The sequence below is a fragment of the Leuresthes tenuis genome, unplaced genomic scaffold (genome assembly GCF_036924035.1).
Source record: "Leuresthes tenuis unplaced genomic scaffold, fLeuTen1.0.hap1 SCAF_2, whole genome shotgun sequence".
In the NCBI taxonomy this organism is placed as follows: domain Eukaryota; kingdom Metazoa; phylum Chordata; class Actinopteri; order Atheriniformes; family Atherinopsidae; genus Leuresthes; species Leuresthes tenuis.
This window is the reverse complement of record NW_027325356.1, coordinates 36,710,763-36,734,277: the sequence shown is the minus strand read 5'-3', so window position 1 is coordinate 36,734,277 and position 23,515 is coordinate 36,710,763. Positions and strand designations below refer to the sequence as shown.

The 23,515-nt window shown below is 40.1% G+C and overlaps 2 protein-coding genes across 2 annotated transcripts; both read right to left on the bottom strand.

Moving 5' to 3' along the window:
* Window positions 1–102: 102 nt before the first annotated feature.
* slc7a6os (solute carrier family 7 member 6 opposite strand) lies at window positions 103–7,001 on the bottom strand. Its single transcript, XM_072380999.1, has 5 exons — window positions 6,753–7,001; window positions 5,653–5,979; window positions 3,604–3,810; window positions 3,064–3,190; window positions 103–802 (listed from the first exon to the last, which is right to left on the bottom strand). Exons 1-5 carry the CDS (start codon window positions 6,939–6,941, stop codon window positions 675–677), a joined length of 978 nt encoding a protein of 325 aa, XP_072237100.1. The 5' UTR covers window positions 6,942–7,001; the 3' UTR covers window positions 103–674.
* Window positions 7,002–9,296: 2,295 nt separating this feature from the next.
* Window positions 9,297–15,582, bottom strand: LOC140302186 (adhesion G-protein coupled receptor G1-like). Its single transcript, XM_072380994.1, has 12 exons — window positions 15,468–15,582; window positions 15,126–15,180; window positions 14,657–14,744; window positions 14,049–14,177; window positions 13,587–13,748; window positions 13,437–13,491; window positions 13,266–13,357; window positions 12,598–12,716; window positions 10,986–11,266; window positions 10,650–10,752; window positions 10,218–10,546; window positions 9,297–10,125 (listed from the first exon to the last, which is right to left on the bottom strand). The coding sequence occupies exons 1-12, from the start codon at window positions 15,526–15,528 to the stop codon at window positions 10,010–10,012; spliced, it is 1,590 nt and encodes a 529-aa protein (XP_072237095.1). The 5' UTR covers window positions 15,529–15,582; the 3' UTR covers window positions 9,297–10,009.
* Between the last annotated feature and the right edge of the window lie 7,933 nt (window positions 15,583–23,515).

The window sequence follows — 23,515 nt, the reverse complement described above, 5'->3', positions numbered from 1 at the left end:
GAAAAAAAAAAATAAATAAATAAATTCTTTCCCAGAACATTTTACAATCTCAGATCAAACCATATACTTTTATCATTGTGTTGACGGGAGGAAAGAGAAATATTTATTTTGAAAGCTTTATTTTTTTTATACACATCTACATATTTACAAAAATCTTATTTCAACAAACATCCGAGAACCAATCCGAACTTCAAACAGGAATTTCTGAACCAAACACGCAACAGAAAACTCGGCACCATGCGTACACATTATGCAAAAACCTAATGCACAGTTACACGTACATACTACCATGCACGAAATGCAACCACACGCGGCCTGAGACGCCTCGCTAACAAAAGTGGTGACGGCACAAAGCATACGAGGCATATCACACTACTGTGCAACAATTCTAACACACGTCCACTTTGCACAAACACCCACACACAAGTTCACTCCACCACGTTAAAAAAAAAAAAAACAAACAGTAAAACACACTCTGGATCCTTCTGGAAATGACACCAATTCCTTCAGCGTCTGTGTAGCAGAGACTGACTGTAATATGAACAACTTGCTTGGTGACTGATGTGTTGCTGCTTTGGCACATAACTGATATATGGAGCAGTTATCTTCTTCCAACTAAACTACACAGAGGCCCGCAGAGTGTGGTTTCATTTGTGAAAAGGGTCGTGGAAAGATCAGTCGGAATCATATTTTTCTGCATCCTCTGCATCATCATCGTCTCCGCTTCCCAGCTCGCGCATGACTTCCGTCTGGTAGCGCTGCCAGCTCCTCCTGCTGTACGAGTGTTCTTCCTCCCAGTAACCTGCACACACAGGACATCAAAGGATCAAACAGTTTCAGCGTCACTTCATGAATACGAGACTCGTTCTGACATACACACAAAGTCTGAAAGGATAAACGTGCTGAACATAAAGTGTGTCACAGAAGAAATGAGCACAAAGAAGGAGCTGAAAGTTTTGTTTCAATGACTCATACTCAGGGTCCTACAGGTTTCTTCAAGTCAAATTCAAGTCTTTTTAAGACCTTTTATATAAAAACTTAATACCCATTTCACAGACCTACCGGCAAAGAATTTTTTTTATTTTTTTTTTAAATTTGTTCATTTATTTCTCAAACAAATGTTAAAATGTGGGAAAAAAAAAGTTTCAGCAGGCCACAAAAAAGTTTGACGAACACAGTTCTTTTTTTAACATTGGTTATATCAGCTAGCTACGTATTCCATGCTGGGAATATGGGGAGTAACTTCTTGTGTTGCGCTTCTGCTTGGCTTGTTGCTTGCGGTCCGTGTCCGTGTGGTGGCCCGTGCTGTCGCAAAGTGACGTGTTCAGACCCGGAGCAGCTGCCTTCTCAATCATTAGGCTCTTTATTTAGGCTACGTTATTTAATCAAAATAATAGTAGTTGACAAACTAAACTTTTGAGGAGAATGCGATACGGAGAAGTTACATATTGCACAAGTTTTAACACCTATATATAAAAATTCAAGACATTTTCAAGTCTTTTTAAATGGTATTATTTCCAAATTCATAAATTCAATGCTTTTAAGACTTTTTAAGACCCTGCGGGACCTTGATACTGTTTGTTCTGCTTTGAACAAAATGGACCGGCCAAAATATGTCACTGGAGACACAAACAGATTATCACTGGCTGTGACCAAGGAGACGTTCATGTTTGCACTTTCAAAAGAATGAAGACACGCATGTTCCAGACCACTTCCACGTGGTCTAAAACGGTCTTTCAACCGCTGGAAGTTGTCCCATCAACTAGGGCCTTTTGTTGTGCGTTTATAAATAATGACATGGACACACAACCTGTTAGCAGACCAACTTATGGGATTTCCTGTAAGCGTGGGGCCCAAACTGCTGTCAATTCCCTCAGTGTCCATGTGTCAAAGTGACCTCGGTAACACCAAACCTCACATTACCCCCTAATATGGTTATCGGTGTGTGACTAGTTTGTTGTTTGTGGACCTTTGAGGAAATGGGGCTGAAATATTGTTGTAGCTCCTTGGGGGGAAAAAAAGAAAGAAAAATCAGATCCCGAAACATCCTTAACGGTCTTAGTGTTGGCTCATGCATAAATAGCCACGGTGCATCTCAGCTCTGAGAGTCTGAAAATATACACCAATCTTCAGTTTAGGTTCATCATTCTATTCATTTATTGATAAAACAGGAGAGCTCTGTAAAATAACTCAAATCTACTGTAGTTTAACAATATTGATGCTATCTGAGTTTCGGCATAGCATTAACATAATTTTTATCCTCCAACCATTCAGTGAGAAACCATTCCCCATCTGTACGTGAAGAGGATCACACTGGAAATGGATTTAAAGCAGAAAATGATCAGTGGCCCTTCCTTCCGAAGGCTAGAACACGTCGATGCCAAACAACACTCAACAAAGCAGCCCATCCCATGACGAGCTGCCTGACATTGTTATATGTTCAAGCTTCATGGCTGCTAGAAGAAAAAAAAAGAAGAAAAAAGCCACACAATGTAATGTAAATGTGTTTTATAGTTGATGCTCACCTTAAATTTCACTAAATGCTATAGCTGTGCCACCTGCTGACAAGCTAGTGCTACCAGAGTCGTCCTTTTACTAGTGAGGTATAAAGTGTGTAAATATCATGATGAGTTTAGGCTCTTTGTAGTCCAAGAACATCTAATTCAACTATGTAGGTTGTTCTGCTGCATCCAAGACATAATATCCCAGATCGCAACATTGCTTTTTCAACTTATTAACCAGACACTGACATCTACAGGTCAGAATTCACCACAGCCCATAAATGTGTGGTCAGATGTGGGCTGCATTTGGCTCCGACTAATGAGTCACGTGACTCACTGCAGCAGTACAGCTGCACCCAGAACACGCCTCGACATGGCATCACAGAAACCTCTGATGCTGCACCGAGCATTTCCCCATCAAACAACTGAAAAATACCCGAGTCAAGTGAAAATATCAGCCAGCTGATGGCAACAAAGAACATGCACAACACATGCACGACGCAGCGGTTTACACCTGAACCACTCACACACCTATTAAAACGCACACAAATCAAACACATACCACCATAGCGCTCCTCTCTGTCTTCATCGCTTTCCTCATCAGGATAGTCATTCCTCCAGTTGGCCTCTTCATTTTCATCATCCTCGTCTTCATACACCTCCTCGTCATTAACCACGATATCGGGAACCTGAAGTAGACAAAAAAACTGTTTATCTGACTTTACGGTAGTTACACTGAATGGCAAAAGAAAAGAGCTACATGACTTTAAGCTCCAAACGTAAACAGATACTCATAAACAGGGATTTTATAAACATTTCTGCTGAGTACATAAAGCACACGTTAGTGAGATTACCGACCGAAAGACTTCTGACAAACATTAACTCAGGAAATGTCACTTTTCCACAGACCTGTGGCACCGATTCAGATAAAGTAGGACTTGATATAGTCTGCTTTGATTATTACAGCAGCAAAAATTACCCACACAGCAGATATTTTCAGGCCTCGCTTCTTTCAGCTAAAGTAAATGATTCAACCATGACTTCATTCACTCACTCCGATTTCAGCACTCATTCATCTGTCCGTCCATCCATCCACACACACCAGTTCTCCCTCATCAGTGTAGACCCTGACAGACAGGATGTCCTGGATCCAGCCTGGTGTGGCTGTTTCCTGGTAGTAAAGATCGTAGACGTAGTCTTCGTCCTGCTCCCGGTGCTCCTCCCCCAAGCGCTCTCCAGAAACGCTCAGACGCTCCCGCAGCATCTTGGTGTTGTTACACAGAATCACTTCTGGGTCCGAGGAGAGCATCTGAAGAGGGAGGGAAAACATAAAGCATGTCAAAAACAACGAAGGCTTTCCATGTGAGCAGTGTGGACTGCTGCCTCCCCGTTCAGGTGCCGCGTGTTTGTGACCGCAGAAGAACAAGTTATAAAAAAAAACAAAAAAACAACAGGCATTCTGCAAACTATCCTGATTCTTTGATGTAGAAAACATATGACGGTGACCAAATGTTCAAGCTAAATGTGCTGAAGTAAGAACGTCAAAAAGAAAAACACTGATTTAATTCAACCTGCTCTGCATCACGTATGCTATGTTACGTTAAAGTTATGTTCCAAAAACCAAAGCTGTCAGCACTCAGAAATAAAAAAATAAATAAAATTTGGGAGAGTTCTAACAGAGTCAGCACCTGCCTGAGTTTAGAGAGATTTCTGAGGAGAGCACACTGGTTCAATTTATAAATAATGTCAAATTAACCATCCTCCAACTGATGAGCCTCAGAATAAGTTACAACTTCATCAGGAAGTCCATAAAAGTCATAAGGAACAGTGTCTTTGTGCTGACCTCAGCAGATCCAGGGACACTTCTCCAACCCACTCTGTCAGAATTTGGAATATCACTCCAAAGTTCCAGCTGCGCTGCTTTTCACGCTGTCCGTTTGTTGCCGTTTTGCTCAACTGGCTTTTTGTCTAGTAACCGAGCCAAACCTTGTTGACTGAAGGAACATTCAGAACCCAAAGCCAAAGGGCTTCTTGTTATTCCACAGCACAGCGTGTTTGACACTAAAAGGTCAAAGGTGAAGGAAGTAGTGGCTCTGATTGGTCCACGAGTCAGTGAGTGGAAGACTGAGCGCAAAGCTTCATGGAGGGCTGGAAGACGACCAACAACAACATTTACAAGAAGGTCGAAATGCTGATGGCATCACTTCGTCGATCTGATGACTGTCAGTAATTTTCCAGGCAGGAGAGAGTGAAAGAGAGGAGGGAATAATGTTACATCCCACCATTGAAAAGAATAAAGAAACAGCTTAAATGTCTTACAGCAAACAACGACCAACTAAATGTTTAAGTCCTCTGAAATGCACTGTAAAATGCTCAGCAAGTAACTCTCAAACTCTTAACACCTTTGAAGGTGTGTGTACGTGCACATTATGTGCGAGTGACAGAGCCAACCTGAGGCAGTCGTCATCGACACAACGCAGGGTAGTTCGAGCTGTAATGTCTGTCTGGTGCTGTCACTCGCCTGGCCCGTAACACTAATTTCCGATTAGAAAAGAAAGAGGACCGTCATACTGATGTGGCAAAGAGACGCTCACCTGGTTTATCCTGTAAAGACTTTGCAAAGAGAGTAATGTGGATGTTGTATTCCGTTTTCCAGGCAGCTCAAGATTTTTCAAAGATGCCTCGACCGCAAATTCTGAGCAACAGACCAACATTGTTCCAACGGCAAAAAGCAAACTATCGGACAACAGATGCACTGAAGTGACAGCAGAATTCAACACATCCCACTGCAATGTGAAGGAGGAGCCGCTGGTCACCAACCTCATGGACCATATTTCAGCCAATTGGTTAACAGAAACAGAGCTCATCTGGCTTTCATTTCTTTTAGAATGAAAATTACATTCATTTCATTGATACAATGATGCGTGAAAGTCGATCCATCACTTTAGTTAGAAAATGTGTAAGATGAGACTGAATAAACAAACAGAACACAGGTTAGACTGGTTGCAAAAAGAGGGGCTTGATGGATGTTAGATGGTACATATGGCTGCTTTCAGTCCAGCATTCTCCACATTCAAAACGTAGTCTATCTAGATTGTATTACTATTACCTGCAGCAACACTTGCAGACATTACAGGAACTGTGAACGCACCTTGCTCAGAGGTTTGTCCTGGTCTCCAGCGTCTTCGTGGAGGAGATCCACCACCTGGCAGTCACCAAGACCCCATTTGTCTGACCCTTTCCTGCTTTCCTCTACAGCATCAGACGCATCTTTCTGGGAGGACTGCCGCTCAGCAGGCCTTGACAGACCTGCGCGGTGACTTGACAGTATCCTGTAGCGTTCCTCCCTCCGGGTGCTCCACTTTGTGCTTCGCAGGTCCCCGATTATGCGCTGTGAACTGGCCGCAGAAGGGCGCAAAGCATGGGCCGCGCGAGGCCGAGCCAGAGCCTGTCGAACCTGCGTCTGCACAGGAGCATCCTGGAGGAGAATATCTCAAAATGAAAATCACAAAATGTTTAATTTACCTCCTGACTCACTGGCGCGAGGAGGGCCTGGATATGCACCAAATGACACGAATAAAAAATAGTTTACTAACGACACCGACTTTTAGTACTTTCGGGGACAATATAATATCTGAATTTTTCTTCTAAAAAGAAAATGGAAAAAAAAAACCCAACAACGTTGTATTCTGAAAGTGCTAATGTGGAAAACCCTTTATGTACGTTTTAGAGCAAAGCTGAAAGAAGCTAATCCAGTTCGCTTGTATCAACCGAACTAATTCCAATACAACGTTTACTAAAATGTGACGGAGCCCCCCCTTAACGTCGGACTGTGCTTTTATAAACATTTAACTATGACGTTTTTATAGCCTCCACCCTCTTCAAAACGAGCCAAAACATTTTGTGGCCCGTAAAAATGACCGTCAACAAAGATCAGCTAACTATACTCCCGGCTATTATAATTTAGAGCCGTTACGACTGCTGTTGGCTAACAGCGTTCACTAGCCTGAACGCTGCTTTAGCATAGCACTGAGGCTAGCGACGTAGGCTAGGCTAATAACAGAGCAGAGTAGCGCTTTGTTTTCAAAATAGAACTTTAAGGAATAATGTTCAACCCACTAACAGGCACTACTCAACACACATGTATTACTCCAAGGGAGCTATTCCCCCCACCCAAGGCCAGTCCTAACGTCTCCACCGCCAGCTGCGTTAAAGTGAACAAGCAGCATTCGGTTAGCCGTGGCCTCTCACCTGTGTGGCTACAGTCGCCACGAGTTTGAAGACAGAGTTTTCCACTTCGGCTTCATTGGGCTCCGGTACCGTTTCGCTTGAGCTCTGAGACGATTCGGGCCGGATACGTTTGCACGCAAGCAGCAAAGCATCTGCGGGGTCGGTCCCTCTCTTTCTTTTGACTCGCAGAATCGTCGTGTTTGGGTCCATGACTCTCCTCCGTCCTTTGCTTTCCTGGTCTAGTCCGTCCGGCGATCAGAGATGAGGAAAAAATGCGGAGCTGTCACTCCACTTATATTTCCGGTATCGGCACGATGGCGTTCTTCTTTTTTTTTTTTTTTGGGGGGGGGGTGGGTGTACAGCAATACATATACTTTGAGTTGCATTACTGCCCCCTTCTGGCTTTAACAGTGGAAGTGTATTTTCTGCTGGTTCCACTCAAGTCTTGTAAGTCCAGTTACTTTCCAAATACACAAATATCTCTATCTTTCCCTTCGCTGCCCACGCAGAAGCAGATCGTAAATTTAAACCTCTTCTGCACACTTCCACCATTTTTATTTGTCACCTGTGAAACAACCAGGTCATGTTGCTGCGAGATAAACTCTTGGGATATTCACTCAAAAAACTAAAAGTATACTAATGTATTGATCACAGTCACACATCTCAAGAGTGATTGTTTTTGCTTTTCTTTTTCCTGTTTAAAGAATGTAATTTCTTTATTTAGCCTGATGTGAGTTCCTCACATTCTTGCCTCCAAAAAGCGTTGCTCGTACTTTCACTGCAGTCTTCAGTGTGGCGCTTTAATGAAAGTCTTTTGCATTATCATCGCCAGCTGAATTGTTTTCTGACAGTTGTGTCAACGTATTAAGACCAAAGAATTACTCCTACGTGATGTGACCAAATATTCGACACTGCGGATAGCTGCGGATAACCCACAAACTGGTTGTAACATATCAAGAGTGACTTGTTCGGGTTTGGGGCCATTGTGCGATGAGTTTCAGTGCAGAGTAGAAGTGGAACAACACTTGGAACTACACCTAAACTGTCGTTAGAGGGTGCTAAGATCCTGTTGAAAAATTCATTTTTTTTAAAACAATGGTCACTAGTTGACATTTACGCTGCTCAATATGATTTCATGACATTTTATGACAGAACAATCAATACAAATTTTATGACATAGACAGTGAGTCATCCAATCATTTATTTAGGTGGTTTTGGGTTTCACTTGTTGTCTTTATTGTTCTTGTTTAATTTCACAGTTTTATTTCATTTCACGTCATTTTGACCTATTTCTGATAAAGACTGGTAAGCTACGTGAGGACGACTGAAGTGAGTTCTTGTCAGCTATCAAATGTCAGTCATCTGTCACTCATTTTTGTTTCTACAGCCGTCTTTTAAAAAAACAAAACATCTGAGTGGGGCAGAGTGGAAATGTCTCAAAAGTCAGATGTTCCTGGAAACACCCTGACGTCAGGCCTTACTGTGACAAATGTGATTGTGCTGATGCTCATACGTATGCATCAGTTTAGTCCTAATGTCACCAAGTTTTGGACAGAGGTCTTTCACACCCGTTCCCTGACATCAAATGTTGAAATGAAACCAGAACTTTTGTTTGCCCTGTTTGTTGGGTGAGGTGCATTTACTTGAGAAAACAACAAATTCAAGTTCTCACTTCTCTTATCTGCGACCAGACATCCTGCTTTAGTGAACAGACATCGCCTTGCTCGCTTACAAAAAATGGCCAGCGGACATTATGTGCCCGCTTAAAACTTGTACAAAATCCTGTATTCACTGAAACAGTCAATGTGGAGATTCCAACATAATTAGTTCCCTTTTCTGAGAACATTCCATTTCTTATAAATGTGTGAACAATAAACACATCTTGATCATCTTAACCAAATGAAGGGCCACACTATATCAGTCTCACAACCACATTGATTTAACAAGCTTTTGCACAGCTCAAATTTCAAGATGTATATCTACATGAGACTGTATAAAATTAAAGTCAGGATTCACTTTCTACCCACAAATACAACACAATGCTCTTCAATTAAATAAAACAACAGGAGCTGGCAAAGAGTTCAGTGACTGGCATGTGAGCATGAAAGTAGAACAAAATGTCTTGTGATGACACTTGTTTGAATATCAGCTTCCACTGACTGTCCCAAAATTATAGTCTACACACACACACACGTGCGCACACAGAAACAGAAGTCTCATTCCTATACTTTAACTTGTAGTAGTCAAAAAGTACCATGTACAGTAAAGCGATGGTCCTTAAGGTGATTACTGTGGACCTTTGTTTAATTCGAAAGGTACAAAATCATCACTGACAGCAAAGAGGCCTTAAGTACACCTATAATAACCTTAAGATATGAGCAAACAGACAGGCTCTTAGCTTACTGTAAATGTTCAATTGGACTTAATGTCAGAACAAAGTTTACTGTTGTTCCCACCACAGTTATGGTTTCTTCCTATTTTACTTTTCAATTTCTTAATGACCAGGTTGCATTTTCTACTTGTGCCTGCGTGACTTTTCGTCCCACAGAAGCATGCAAGTTAAGGTTATTATTTCACGATAATTCTTTTATTTGCAGATAAAAAACAAAAATAAGACAAAGCCGAGAGAGGTTGATACAGATGCCTCCCCATGGCTGATAAAACACGTTGATCAACAAAAGTGAAAGAAGTCAAAGATGTCAAGGTAACAAAAACCTAACAATCGATTAGAAAAAATATATATATATATATCTATATATGTATATAACAAGAGTACATTGAGAATGTCTCAATGCATTATAACATTTTACAATCAAAAACCTCTTAAGACTTTTCCTGAATACAGATAACTTATCGATTGGTGAGTGTGAGCTTGTCTCTGTGTTAGCGATCGTGGACCTATTTGTGCTGTGTCAGCGCATCACAGCTGAAATACGCTCTAGCTGGCCCACAATGCTCAACATAATGAATAATTCTTTAAACAGTGCAGACAAGAAGGCCAAACAGTATAAAGGCTATAAAAATGTGAAAATATTTTGCTTTTTCAGATAAATCCAATAAGTTTCTGATGCTCTTTGGGCGATATTCCATGAGAGTCATAGCGGTGTAAACAATTCATACTCAAAAAGGTTATTATTCATTTTATATGATTTATTCTATATAAAAGAAAGGAAAATAACATGAAGAGAGTTGTTGTAAGATATATTCAACTGCATGCAATTGTAGTCCACAAGTCAGTCAACACCTAATATAGGCAATGGATGACATACAGTTATCTTTCAGTTCTTGAAACTGGTAGTCATCATTTTCTGAGAAGAAGGGTCGTTGACTGAAGAGTTACTGCCAGATCGAGACTTGCAGGACAAAGCCAAAGACCACAGGAACATGAACACACCTGTGCGGAGAGAAGACACCCTGTGAATTTCTCCAGTCAAACATCATCCTCCAGCACACGCCATTTATGAATCACTACACCTACGTACTGACCCTGCAGGGAGTTGAGTATTGTGAATATGTAGATCCCGGGTAAGGAAACCTCCAGGTATGTGGTGCTGGCAACTCCCCACGGTAACCCCAGCACCCAGCTGAGGCTCAGCACTGTGGCACAATCCTTCCATAACCGGGGCCCTTTCTCCTTCATCATCTTCTTCCAGTCACTGCTGTTTTCGTAGCCTCGTTGACCACCTCTTATCTTCCAGAGCTTAAACACCACCAGCACCAGCATGCAGGAATTATACAGTGTCACAAGGCAGAGAAAGGCCACAGTGACATAGCCGACAGCACGCCTCTGTGCGAACCCGCTGCTCAACCAGCATCTGCTCAATAAAAAAAAAAGAAAAAAGAGACTCAGACTGTTTTTAAATTTCATGGAGTAACAAAATTACAACCGCACATCTAAAATTCTATTTAATGTCTTACATATGCGATCTTGAAGTATGGTTGTTGGAATCTTTGTATTCCAGATCATATTTGCCATAGACACCTAAAATCCCACACACCACTGCAACTAGTGTAGGAAGACCTGATAAAGCAAAAGTACAAGTTTAAGAACAATGTTGAATTTCAAAGCTGCACTGCAGTTTCATGTCTACATTTCTAAAGAAAGTGGCATCAGCGGCTGATGCCCTGCTTTAAAAGCTGCTCTAATATAGGCAGGCCAAAAAGTAGACACGACTATAAACCGAATATCCTCCCACAAATGCAGTACTTTGACTGAGACGACCAACGCAGTCAGAGCAGAACTACATAACTCACCCCATCCCACCAGGCTGAGTTTGAGCAGGTATTTCCGGACGTAGATGTTAAAGACGCGGATGAGGAGCAGGTAAAGGTGGAACCCCTCCAGAGCTAACCAGGTGAAGGTGGCCAGTAGAGACCAGTGCAAAAAGAGACCCAGGCCTCGGCAAACCCAGCTGTCCTCCGTCTCATTCAGCAGCAGAACCCAGAAACTGCAGAGCAGGAAGCCGAGGTGGAGGCAAAACAGTGCCACTGTTAGCTGAAGGTGTATGCCAATGGCCTTCTCAGGACGCAGCCGTCTAAAGGAAAAATGACAGTATATAATTACTGCTTTCAGATGAATGACTATACTGGGCTGTTTTTGACCTGAGCGTAACAGGTTCAGCTGTATGGACATAATTTCTTGCCTTGTTGTCAACGGCCAAACTTAAAGGGGTATTTCATTTTTTTGAAGTGGCATTGTGTTGAGTACTTATGTTCGGTTGGCATACTTTCAGTTTGAGGAATCAAGGAAGAATACTGTCCAAGAGCAGTCAATGTTATCTTTACATCATGAGTTGACTTTTCTGTTACAATTTGAAAACAACGCTTGTATCACGTCATAAGTTCATTATTCTTGAGATCACAATGTGAGTCCAGCTTTGGTTTCTCAAGATCACAAGGTGATTATACGATTATTAAAGTAAATGTCTGCGCTTGAGCACAGAACCTTCTGTGGGGATAGATAAGAGCTGGACCAATTCCACAATGCTTCAACCCGCTGTTGCAATGATGGGAAAATGAACTCTACTGGGCTAAACTAACAAAACATATCAACCATTTCTTCTTTTTCTGCTAAAAACATCTCCTGTTATCCCAAGATGATTTAGAAAAAAATTAAGTTTCATGGCCGCTTCCATAAAGAGCCACTCAGAATGGGGAGTTTATGAGCTTATTTTTGCGACCGAAGACATCTCAAACTAAAACAAATTCACAGCAGGTAGGATCAACACCGCTGATGGTAAGTTGTAAGTACATGCATGGTGCCTTTCATATATATCCTGTGACTGACAGTTCTGATTATTCTATACCAGTAAAAATGACAAATATATATACTAGTGCACCCATACAATTGAAATTGTGTCCCAACTACTGCTTTACCTTCCTCTTTTGCAGACTAACTGGCATCCTTACTAACAAGAAACCTTGATCTAACACTTTATTCTCGTCTCTTGTGCATGGGGAGCTGTGGTAAGGACGATAAGAATCTGTCAAAAAACCTCAATGATGACAAAGTCACAAAAGCTTCTAGTTTTTACCAGGCAGGCATGAAAGATTAACCAACTGGTCTAAACCCGTCACTGTGTAAGGACATCTACTTCTGGGCTTCCTGAAAATGCTCATGCACGGGATCACATGATAGGAGACAGAATGCTCCTATCGTGGAAACTTGACAAGAGGGATGAAAACCACAATAACGTGTGTTGAGCAACACATGACAGGAAATCCAGAAGAGAAGAAGACATATTTGTTCATTTGTGGTTAATACTTACACGCACTTTTTTGCATAAATGTAAGCACTAGAGATATCTTAAAGATTTTTCACATTATAACAGCTGTTAAGTCCAAATAAATGAATGAATAAACCTACTGTAGACCGACGTAGATGAAGAAGCCGATGAAGGCGAAGAGGACAGAGAGAGACGATCCTACGTAGGTGATATAATCAAGGTTCACGACGTTACGTTCATCCACAGATATGTCCGGGTTCTGAAACAGAAAAAGGTCCAAATGAGCTGAGATACATGTCAGTGAGCAGACTTTCATCGGTAAAAAGATGTAGATACGTCTTTTACCAACAAGTGAGTTCCCATTAATCTGTCATTTTTAATATTTTCAGTCTGTTCATTACATAATGGAGCAAAGACAGAATGAAACTTGCATTTTTGTTGTTTTATTCTTAAAAGCAGAATTTCTATGAGTATATAATTGGTATGCTAAATCATTACTACTATTACTATTATCTGTATTGATCTTTTCACACCTCTTAATATGAGCCATTTATATCTATTTGCATAGTGCAAAATTCCCAAGTAAAATAAAGGAGGAATTTCTGCGTTGGTGATGGTGTTATGATGACAACACTTGAGAAAGAAGTAGTCACTCATATTCTTTAATGCATGACAAGGCGACTGTGTGGTTATCAACTCTGTTAAAGAAAGAAAAACACGAAGAGGTGACTCCTCCAGATTCCAACATGAATGCGTGGATCCATTCATTTTTACATGCTATGCCTAAGTAAAAAGTATCATTATTTACCACAAGCACGGCAAAGAAGCTCAGATGATTGCAGCTGCAAATAAATTCAGCCCCAGTGTTACTGGTAATACAGCCATCTGCACTCCATTGACCTGAAAGCACACCCAATGTGTCAGTTCATGTTTGTGTTTTACTGTTAGAGCAGGAATGCTATTTGCATTTATAATCCACCTGCTCCACTGGCATCCTCTGACACCTGCCAAAACATGCAGGTTCCTTTTCCCACCTGAAACATTAGTCAAATAAAGGGAATTAAAAAGAGGAAAACAAGTTTTTACATTCAAAGTGCAATGTGTAAACAGCTGTTTTACATAACTGTACCATTTTATCATGGCTGAAGAATAACTTGATGGGTTGAGTGAGGTTTCTGACTGGGCAGTTTCCTGCCCTCACAACCAGGACTAGCCCCCCTAAAACTGTGCCAAAGTTTACCATCGGCTGGAGGGGAAGTAGCCTCCTTTCTTTCCTCAGAGGGGGGCTCTGCTGCATTAACAGAAAGATGTGTTAAAGGTGTCACACAATGTTAATAGTGGGGTGAGTATGATAAGCTGTAACACAGCTTTCAAAACTTATGAAAGAATTACATCAACATTAGATATAGTTTTAAACTTTCCCTCATTTTCATAGCACAGCACAGAGTGGACATAATATGGAAATCAACACAAATGGGCATGAGAAGAAGTGCTGCCTTGTACACATGTAAACCAACTAAAAGTGGAAGCTGGCTCCTTCTGTATGAAAAGGTCAAGGCTTTCTTACTTTTGTAACGATAAATGTACAGACCTGAAAATAAGTGCTGTTGATCACAGTGGCCACCACAAGGACCTCCTCCTCAGACGCAGGTCCTCTGCTTTTCTGGAGAGCCGAGGAGGGGATCTGAACCCTGTGTTTATTTGTAGGGCTCGCTTCAGTCTAAAAACCATAAGCCCGTGCAATAACATGAATATGCAGCACACTGAGGGTTCATATGATACAATAACAACAAAAAATCATTCATGAGAGCTGACGTTCCTTGGGGGGAATCTTAAATATAAGCATAGTGGGAAACGTAACATCCCTCTATTTACGGTCTGTGAAATCAGAAGCTGTGAAACTGTGCTGAAATGTAGCTTTCTGAGCGTGAGAATGACTCCTCACTATACTTATTCAAGTTACATACTTAACTGCTGCTTTCAGCCACTGTTTATTTCTACTTTTACTTGCTGTTCATTAGCTTCAGCACTCAAACCACCCATAAATTATTCGTGCATAATGTCTATTTTACAATTAAATCAGGCTGATATGTGTAATAATATTAAATCAACCCTGTTTTTTATCATACTTTGGTGCATTTCAGATAGAAGTCCATACTTATTTACCTCAAAGAACCAAAAAGCATAATACAGCCTCACCTCTTGCGATGAGTTTACCCTCTGACGAAAGAATCCTTGGAACAAACGAGACCGTGGTCTACAGATCGCAATTCTGTCCTCATAACACCTGCCGACAACCGTTTAACATACTTCAGCAATTTAAACAAAACTATACACGATAAACCTGCTATTTTATAAGTCCTGTACTTGTTTTCCTTTTTTTTTGGGGGGGGGGGGGGGGGGGGGGGGGGGGGGGGTTCAAATTCAGGAAAGTATGTAAACAGCAGCACTTGAGGTGGCACACCTCTTTAACAGATGAAGCCATGTTTAATACAGCGGTTATGGAAAGGAATGTGGTAATGACAGAAATTTATTTTATCTGATTACATAAAAAGCTGTTAAAGCTGACACAGCAGTGAGACCGGACACTTAGTTGTAAGCCAAAGTAAATCATCACTGTATCAGTTTAGTATCATTGTATCAGTTTAGTATCCACTATATGAGTTACCTGGTCCAATTTGTAGGATGTTGCTGACAGTCACGGATGACATCTTCACAATAGTCTTCCAAAGTCACACACAGAAAGAGTAAATTAGTACAGTTTATAGAACCAGCAGCTTAATAACACTGAGCTTAGAGGTGACATCTCTAACACCAGAGAAACATGAGTTATTCTCTGTGACTGTTTAGTCATCACTTGCTGTTAGGTGAGAGAATATGGATTTCAGCTTTGAATTCTTTGGGTCTGAAAGCATAGAGTGACTTGAATTAGAAGTTAAGGTGGTTGTCACCTCACAAGCACACACACACACACAAAACGAGTATAAAGGTGAGTATAAAGTATACTCACCAGCAGCTTGGGAAGTAGAAAAACAGACGAGTATGAGGAGCATAAGAGTAATCCACAACATGTCTGTCTGTTCCGCAACAATTAGTCCTCACAATAATAGAAACAGTTCCATGTACAATGTTGTTCTGCTTGAGTGAAGTCTGCATAATGAGGTGGAAGGGGAGTTTCACATCTGCTTTGATCACATGTTTGAAGCGTTGTGGCCTATGAGCATAGACAGCTCATATCAGGAAATCATTGACTCTATGTATATATTTTAGCTTTTTAAAAGCAGAGCAACATTCTAGATCACTGACCATACTACGTTTAGAATTTCCTCTGAAGTTTCACAGACAGGGTTTGCATTGTGGGAGCCTCATGAACTCATTTATGGACGTGTAGTTAAAGAGTTTTTACATAAAAACTGCCATGACAATATTTTGCTGAGAGTATTAGATGGTGTCGAGACGAAGAAGGAAATTTCCAAACGGATGTTTCCCTATGCGCAAGAGGAAAGAAAGCGTCAAGTTATTTTCAAGAGGTACTTCTGATTTACAGAGGAAGTGAAACTCCGACGAGCCTCATAACATACTCTAAAGTTGGCAGTGGTTGCAGGTTTAAATCATGCAGTTGATACTTATTACCTAGAGTTATTTCAAACTCATTTAAATAATTCATCATTAAAACATAGATGAGCATCTATGTTACAGCACTGACTGAAAGCTAAATGATCAATGGAGGACAAAATGATAAGTGCATTATTCACGTCATGAGGTCCACTTGTTGCTATAGTTACACAAAGGGAATTGAAGTCTGTTTTGGTATTAAGGCTGTATTATTTTGACTAATGGCAGAAAACCGACTCCAATCAGATCACATTTTTTTATACCCCTCCAATACTTCCCTCTCTCTGTTCCTTGGATCACAGAGCCACTGAAAGATAAAGAACCCTTGATAAACAGACACATTATTGAATATGATGGGGTTTGTGATCTAGTTAAAGAAGCTGAACAAATATCTAACACGTGGTTCTCCTCCAGGCTTGGAGTTTTTTGGATCACTTGATTACTGTCTTGTAAGTCTGACTGAAACCTCACATGACCTTCCATTAAAAGAAACATTCTGTTTCTACAAGTGAGCTCACTTAAAAGCACTGAATGTTGTGATGAAACTGGATGGCATGAGGAAAGGAAGTCCTCTAGTTCCCTCTACTGCTCAGACGTTCTTTATATTTACCAATATGAGCCATATTCCAGTTCACCTTAGAGAACAGCTCATATCAATGTTTTTTGACTGCAATGAAACATATTATCTCATTGATACTCAACTCTAACCCTAACTCATCATTTCATTCTCAGCAGGGAAACTGGCCATGGCCCTTTTCAGGCTCTGCAAGGCATGTTTTTCAGGGATGTAACACTGAACGGTGAGAAGGCCTGACCTTTTGAATTGTAGCAACAATCAGTTATCAGATGACACATGTGATCACATGGGTGATTTGACTGGCTGGCGTCTGCGCTTGAAAAGTGAAACTACTATCAACTTTTCTCTGAAAAGCAAAGTGACAGTAAAACAGTGTAACAATCCATCCTGCATATAGATGGTTTGATCAAGAGGCTGATATATATCTATACATATGTATAGATATATATACATATATATATATATATATATACAATTGTATATATACATATATATATACATATGTATACATATATAGCTTCTTCTCTATGTGAAAAGATACATTTTGCTTGGTTTAAACCTTTTTCTTTATTTTATGAATCTAAATGTCTCATGTCATCCTTAAAAGGTCTTTTATAAATTACTAAAAAGAAAATGAATTTTTTTTTTTAAATGAATCAGACAGCCAAAACATTTGTATTAAAGCTAAAACTTTAAAGGAGGCATATCATGTCCTCCTTTGTAACAACTTTGTAACACAACTTCCTCAATTCCCACCGAAATGTATGAAACAGGCTTTGGTGAATATATCTAGTGGTTTAACCCCAGTGGCCCTCATGTCATAACTTACTGAAACACATCTTATGAGAACAGGATGTAGAGCTCAGGATCTAGAGCCCCACGATGATGGCTTCCTGTCACCATGACCACAACTGAGTAAACAACTGGGGAGGAAGGAGGTTTACACGCAGAAAGTAAATGGCTAAATAAACAAGTTTATATGATGGCAAAGGCAAGTAAAATGAAATTAAGAATTTATTCTTGCCATAAGCATTTATGCAAATTTTGCATAAATAAATGTGACAAATAGGAATAGATTGCGTGTGACATATTAGGTTAGCTGTTTGCCTAATTGCCTCCCCTCTCCTGTACTCATTCGCTGCGCAGAACTGCTCATGAGAGTGAGCTCAACCCAGTCTCACGGCTGTTCGTGAGAGACATTTCACAATGCTCCGGACTTTCCCTAATGGGCCAACTGGACACAGAGTAACCGTTGTGAAACGATTTAAAAAATCCAAAATGCAGTAATGGAACCCAATTTTTGACCTACTAGAACTATCCAACATCTGTGGCTTTGGTGGAATGGCTATAAGGGAGCTTTAGGAGCATTCCTGGTAGGCTGCTAGTTTTCCATACATCCATTTTTTATACCCACCTCTCTAGTTTTCCAGTCCGAAAAAGGAAAAATGTTACTTTGACCATCATCTTGCCACTTTATCTATATAAGGTGAAATATTTCACTTGCTACACTTATAACTAATAAAAATATGATTTACATTAGAAAAGACGTTTCATGTCCAGCATTATGGCAGCAGAACTGTATTCTGAATACTGTTTTATGCCAAAAAGATTTGCTTTGAAGCTTCATGAATGTAAATCTCCCCTTGATTCCCAAGTACTGCTTACTTATTCACTTTTGTTACAATACTTTCCATGTAATAGTGCCAAATTTGACAGGGGTACAGGGAATGAGCAAAGAAAAAGAAAGATAAATGAGACAGAGATAGAAAGAAATTATGGGAGAAGACAGTAAAATACACAATGAAACCAAACAAGTAGCTGCTACATCTGTAGAATCCAAACAGAAAACATCCTACGGTTGCTGTGGGAACCATCAGAAATATCTGCAAGTAGACAAACAGAGAGAAAACAAAAACAGCACAAGGAGCAACTATACCAACAGCAAGTACATATAACAGAACTGTGGATATGGTGTCATGTATGTTAGTTTTGTTAGATTAAGTGTCTTGTTAGTCAGTTTTTGCCATGTTTTTTCCCTCAGTCACTCTTGCCTCGGTCATCAGCTTCATCCACATCACCTGTGCATTTCCCCTCAGCTGCACTCCATCAATGATAACCCTCAGTGTTTTGTTTCCAGGTTCCCCCATGCACACTGCCAGATCCTCACCTTCACTCATGTTATGGCAGGTTTAGTCATACCAGGTTTGTGACAGCCACAGTCATAGCCATAGTTCATGTCAGGTTTTGTTTTGTATTCCGGCTCAGCCGCGACTTTTTGTTCTGGATTTAAATTAATCAAGTTTTAATTTTGAAAAACATCTGCATCCTATCTCCACCACGCCACGCCACACACACCACGCACACCACCCATCCCTCTACGGGACATACGGATGGTTTGAAACTAAAGGATGTATGCAAGAACATGCAAAATATATGGTACAGGTTTTACATGAATTGTGCTCAGTCATGAGTGCCAACTAAGTACGCACACAAATCCCAGAGAAAAAAAAACACCACACACACACACGAAAATCACCATTTACATATAACCTTAGTATATGTTGTCTTTAACAAAATGATAAGAGAGCTAATGCAATTAAAAAAGTTTTATGTAAGTGTATGTAAATGAAAGTATTTTAAAGTACTAATAGAAGTACTTTTTCAGAGGGTGCTGTGTTTGGGTGCATAAATTGAAAATAAGATTTTACAAGTGCTGTGTTGCCAAAAGAGTGACAAAGAGTGCAGCTATAGTTTGATAAAGGTATGTTGTATGTGAATGACATTCTAAGGGAAGGTTCTGTAATTGAATGAAGGTTAGTGGAGACAGAGCGGAGGAGTCTAAACGAAGGATGTTGCAAGTAGAAAATGGTTTAACAGAGCTGTGTAGAAACATTTGAAATAGTGTGGTTATAGTGATGGTCTGTGGGCTTTTGGATTGTATTTGGCTGAATACACATACTTACACACACACACATAGATATACACAAAAAAATCATCATTAACATATAAACTTAGTATATGTAGTCTTGAACTAAATGAAAAGAGAGCTACTGTTAGTAAAGAACCGGCACGTGCGGAGGGAGCACCTGCCCCTTTGGCACTTCCTGCCCAAAGTGCCTTTTTGTCAAAATATATGGTTTTTTGTAAGTGTTTGTGTGAAAGCTTGTCTGTTTGGGCCAAAATAATAAATAAAACAAAATAATAATAATTTAGATCTACTCTCGGTCGGTCACGTGATCCACATAGCTGTACCCTCACTGCTCTGAGGTGCCAAGACTAAGTGCCCTACAGCCAGAGGCTGCTAAGCTGCTCGAGATGGAGACAGCACAACTGACGGTGTGGTGAGTAGGTTTTGCAGCAGTATTTTTTTGTGCACGCTACGGTGTATTCTTGCAAGATGACTGACGAAGTTAGTGAAGTGAGCAGCATACTGTGTGTGTGCGACTGTCTCTGCACACACCTCTCATATGTTATTGATGCTCGTTAACCACACACAGCGTGCTGAAGGGAAAAAGTATGTCTGTATGCCTGTATGTATGGCTTCTTTTTGTTTCCATATGTTTCTTTTGTCATGGGCAAAGTGCATTAGAGAGATGTATAATTGTACTGTCAAGTGAGTTGCAGTGTTTTTCCTACATGTATGTTTCTAGAGACGATGAGGCATAGGTTATTTCACTAAAACTATGCAATGCACATGCTTATTCACATAATTTTGGGCTACATTAGAATAAATACAACAACAATGACAATAATAATTAGAAGAATTTGAATTGTAATTTTATCAACCTCTCATTTAAACAAATCAATACTTGTTTATAACATTTGTATACACACAAATTAAATATAATATGCATAAATTTAAAATATATTACTTTTATAACCTTGCTGTCTTGATAGTGGATAGTCAAGTACAAATACATTTGGATACATGATTTCTGTATTTAATTATCTTTTACTTTATTATCAGTACTACGAATAATAAAGGGCAGGTTATGAATCAGCAATACATACTGTAGCCATACAGTATGTATTGAAAATGTATGAAATGTCACTGTGTGTGTGTTTTATGTGCATCAGATTATAGTTTATCAATCATATTTCATTCTGCAGAGATGCCTCATAAGAAGAGTACGTTAAAACGAAAACAAAAAGAGCTGCATGAGGCTGCAAAAGGCAGTGGATCACTTGCTAGCTGGGTACATGGTAAGAATAACATGAACCAGCTATTAACACTGTAGAGCAGTGGTTCCCAACTGGTCCCAACTGGCGGGACCCAAAAGTGGGTCGCAGACCTGTTTTCAATGGGCTGCCAGACTCTGACTAGGAAAAAAAAAAGTTCAGAAAAATGACCATGCTTTAATTTTGAAGGGCTCAGAATGCATGCTATTCACACTCCTAAACAGTAGGTGGCGACATACTCTGTAATGCTAATTGACTCCCGCCATTTCACAGATGTAAGAAAAGCAAAGGTTTGTTTTCATATGAGAGTGACCATGGCTAAATGTAGGTACGACATTGCCTACATAAAATATGTTTTTTCTTATATTGAGGACAAAAGCGGGGAACAACCTCAGTGTGTTTTGTGCAGTGAAGTATTGGCACAAGAAAGCATGAAGCCTTTAAAACTTCTGAGACATTTGGAAACAAAACACCCTTCTCACAAAGACAAAGCTGTTGAGTACTTTCAAAGAAGACTTAAAGACCTGAGGGCATCACAAAAGTGTCTTACATCTTCGTGCTCGAAGCAGGAACAGGCACTCCGTGCATCCTACCAGGTAGCACATCGTATTGCCAAGTTAAAGAAGCCCCACACCATTGCAGAGGAGCTTATCTTACCTGCAGCTATGGATATGGTGAGAGAGGTTTTTGATCAATCCACAGCGGATGAACTGAAAACTATACCTCTGTCAAATAACACTATAAGTCGGTGAATTGAAGATATGTCAGATGCCATTAAACATAAACCACAGCCCGCCTTAAAGCAAGTGCTAATTTTGCATTACAGATGGATGAATTTACAGACATAACAAACAACGCTGTTTTGCTCGTCCCTACTACAACAGCTGCAGGAGACATCTTCAGCTCTGTATCGGTATTTGAGTTCCGTGGGCCTAAGCTGGGACATGTGCTGGTATCGGGTGGCAACACCCATTCCGAAATCACGCCATTCCGACATCCCGCTATTCCGACATCCCACCATTCCGACATCCCACCATTCCGACATTCCGCTATTCCGACATTCAAACGTCCCACCATTCCGACAAGGCTTTCCCTATAAGGAAATGTGCGTTACTCAACAGGTGAGTCCCTTCTTTCTGTTCATGCAATTTATACGTTTAACACATGTTTACAGATAAGCGTTATTAAAAACACAAAGTCTCGGCAACTGGAGGAGGAGATGCAGACCGCGGTGGTTTTCAATCACACACTCCAATGCCACTTGTTTCAACTTCCGAAAATTTAATCCAGGAAAAAAAGGCTTACAAATATGGACCGAAACGGCTCCATAACACGCACAAGAATCCAAAAGAAACGAAAGTTAACTAAAAGAAAGCAAATAAACAGCATGAAGTGGTCAAAATTGGTTTTACACATGCCTATGTGCGTCTGGCACATGCGTCTTCGGGCTCTCCCACGTTGGTTTGTGGATGAAAGCTATATGTTCAGCTGTAATGTCATCTAAAAACAATCTCTACATGACATTTACTCCCAGGTGTGACCAGTTAGGTCCTTAAGATATCAACAGGCTGTATAAAGCCTTGTGCAATAAATCACCAAGTGGAAGCTGGCTTTTGGTGTGTGTGGACAGTGTTGATGTACAGAATGGCAGACGCTGGGACCGAAAACTTAAAACTTAAGTACAATTTTAGGTATATTTACTTCACTTGAGTATTTCCAATTCTTAATACTTTTACTTCTACTTTTGCGTCTACTCCTCAGATCACACATCTTCTACTTCTCAGATGCAAATAGTGTACTTATACTAAACTACAATTATTTGACAACTTGGGCTTTAATTAAGAGAAAGCATGTTTTATTAGATTACTTGATTAAATCGACGGAATATTCAATAGAATACTCGATTATCAAAATATTCGATAGCTGCAGCCCTAGTTCTGAATAGAAATTTAAAAGAAGGTCTGTGTAAGTAAAATGAAGGTAAGTGTAAGTTTTTTCTTTCAGGGTCTTAGATGTGTGAGAATGAAGTGACAGAATCCTTAAAGTGACAGAATGCTGAAGTTCAGAGGTTAAAGATGAATTTTGTAAGTGAAAAAACGGTATAACAGAGTTGTCCATCTAAAATAAAGGAATTGGATGTTGTTACAGTGATCGTCTGTGAAACCTCCATTACTGCTCACTACTGATTAGTATGCAATTACACGAAGGACTTGAAAGAAATAAAAGGAAATAAATTCACATTGCACATTGTCATTTCTACATAAATGCTCTCTAATGGTGTGTTTAGCCTTGTTCAGCTTGATTTATCTTGTATTGACTTGAAGATGTATGTTCTGTTTTTGTTAATAGCCTCGTTAGACCTGTTTCTGGTTTATGTTGCTGGTTTGGATTTTATTGCATTGGGGTCCTAGAATGCTTTAATATGTTTGCATTCTGTAACTGCAAATGTCATTGTTACAATCATATTTCTAATCATGTTGTTGTAGTGTCTTAGGTTTCTCAAATATAATAATGAAGCTTTTATTTAACTTTGATATTGTATTTTGGTCCCTCCTTAATTTGTTCAGTAGTGATACAAATTCCATTTCGAATGACAAACGCCATTTTGATTTGAGGAACAGGGTGTGGTTTAATTGTCGTCTTTTGCCTAGTAGATTTCAGATTTGGAGGAATAAAATAAGACCTTA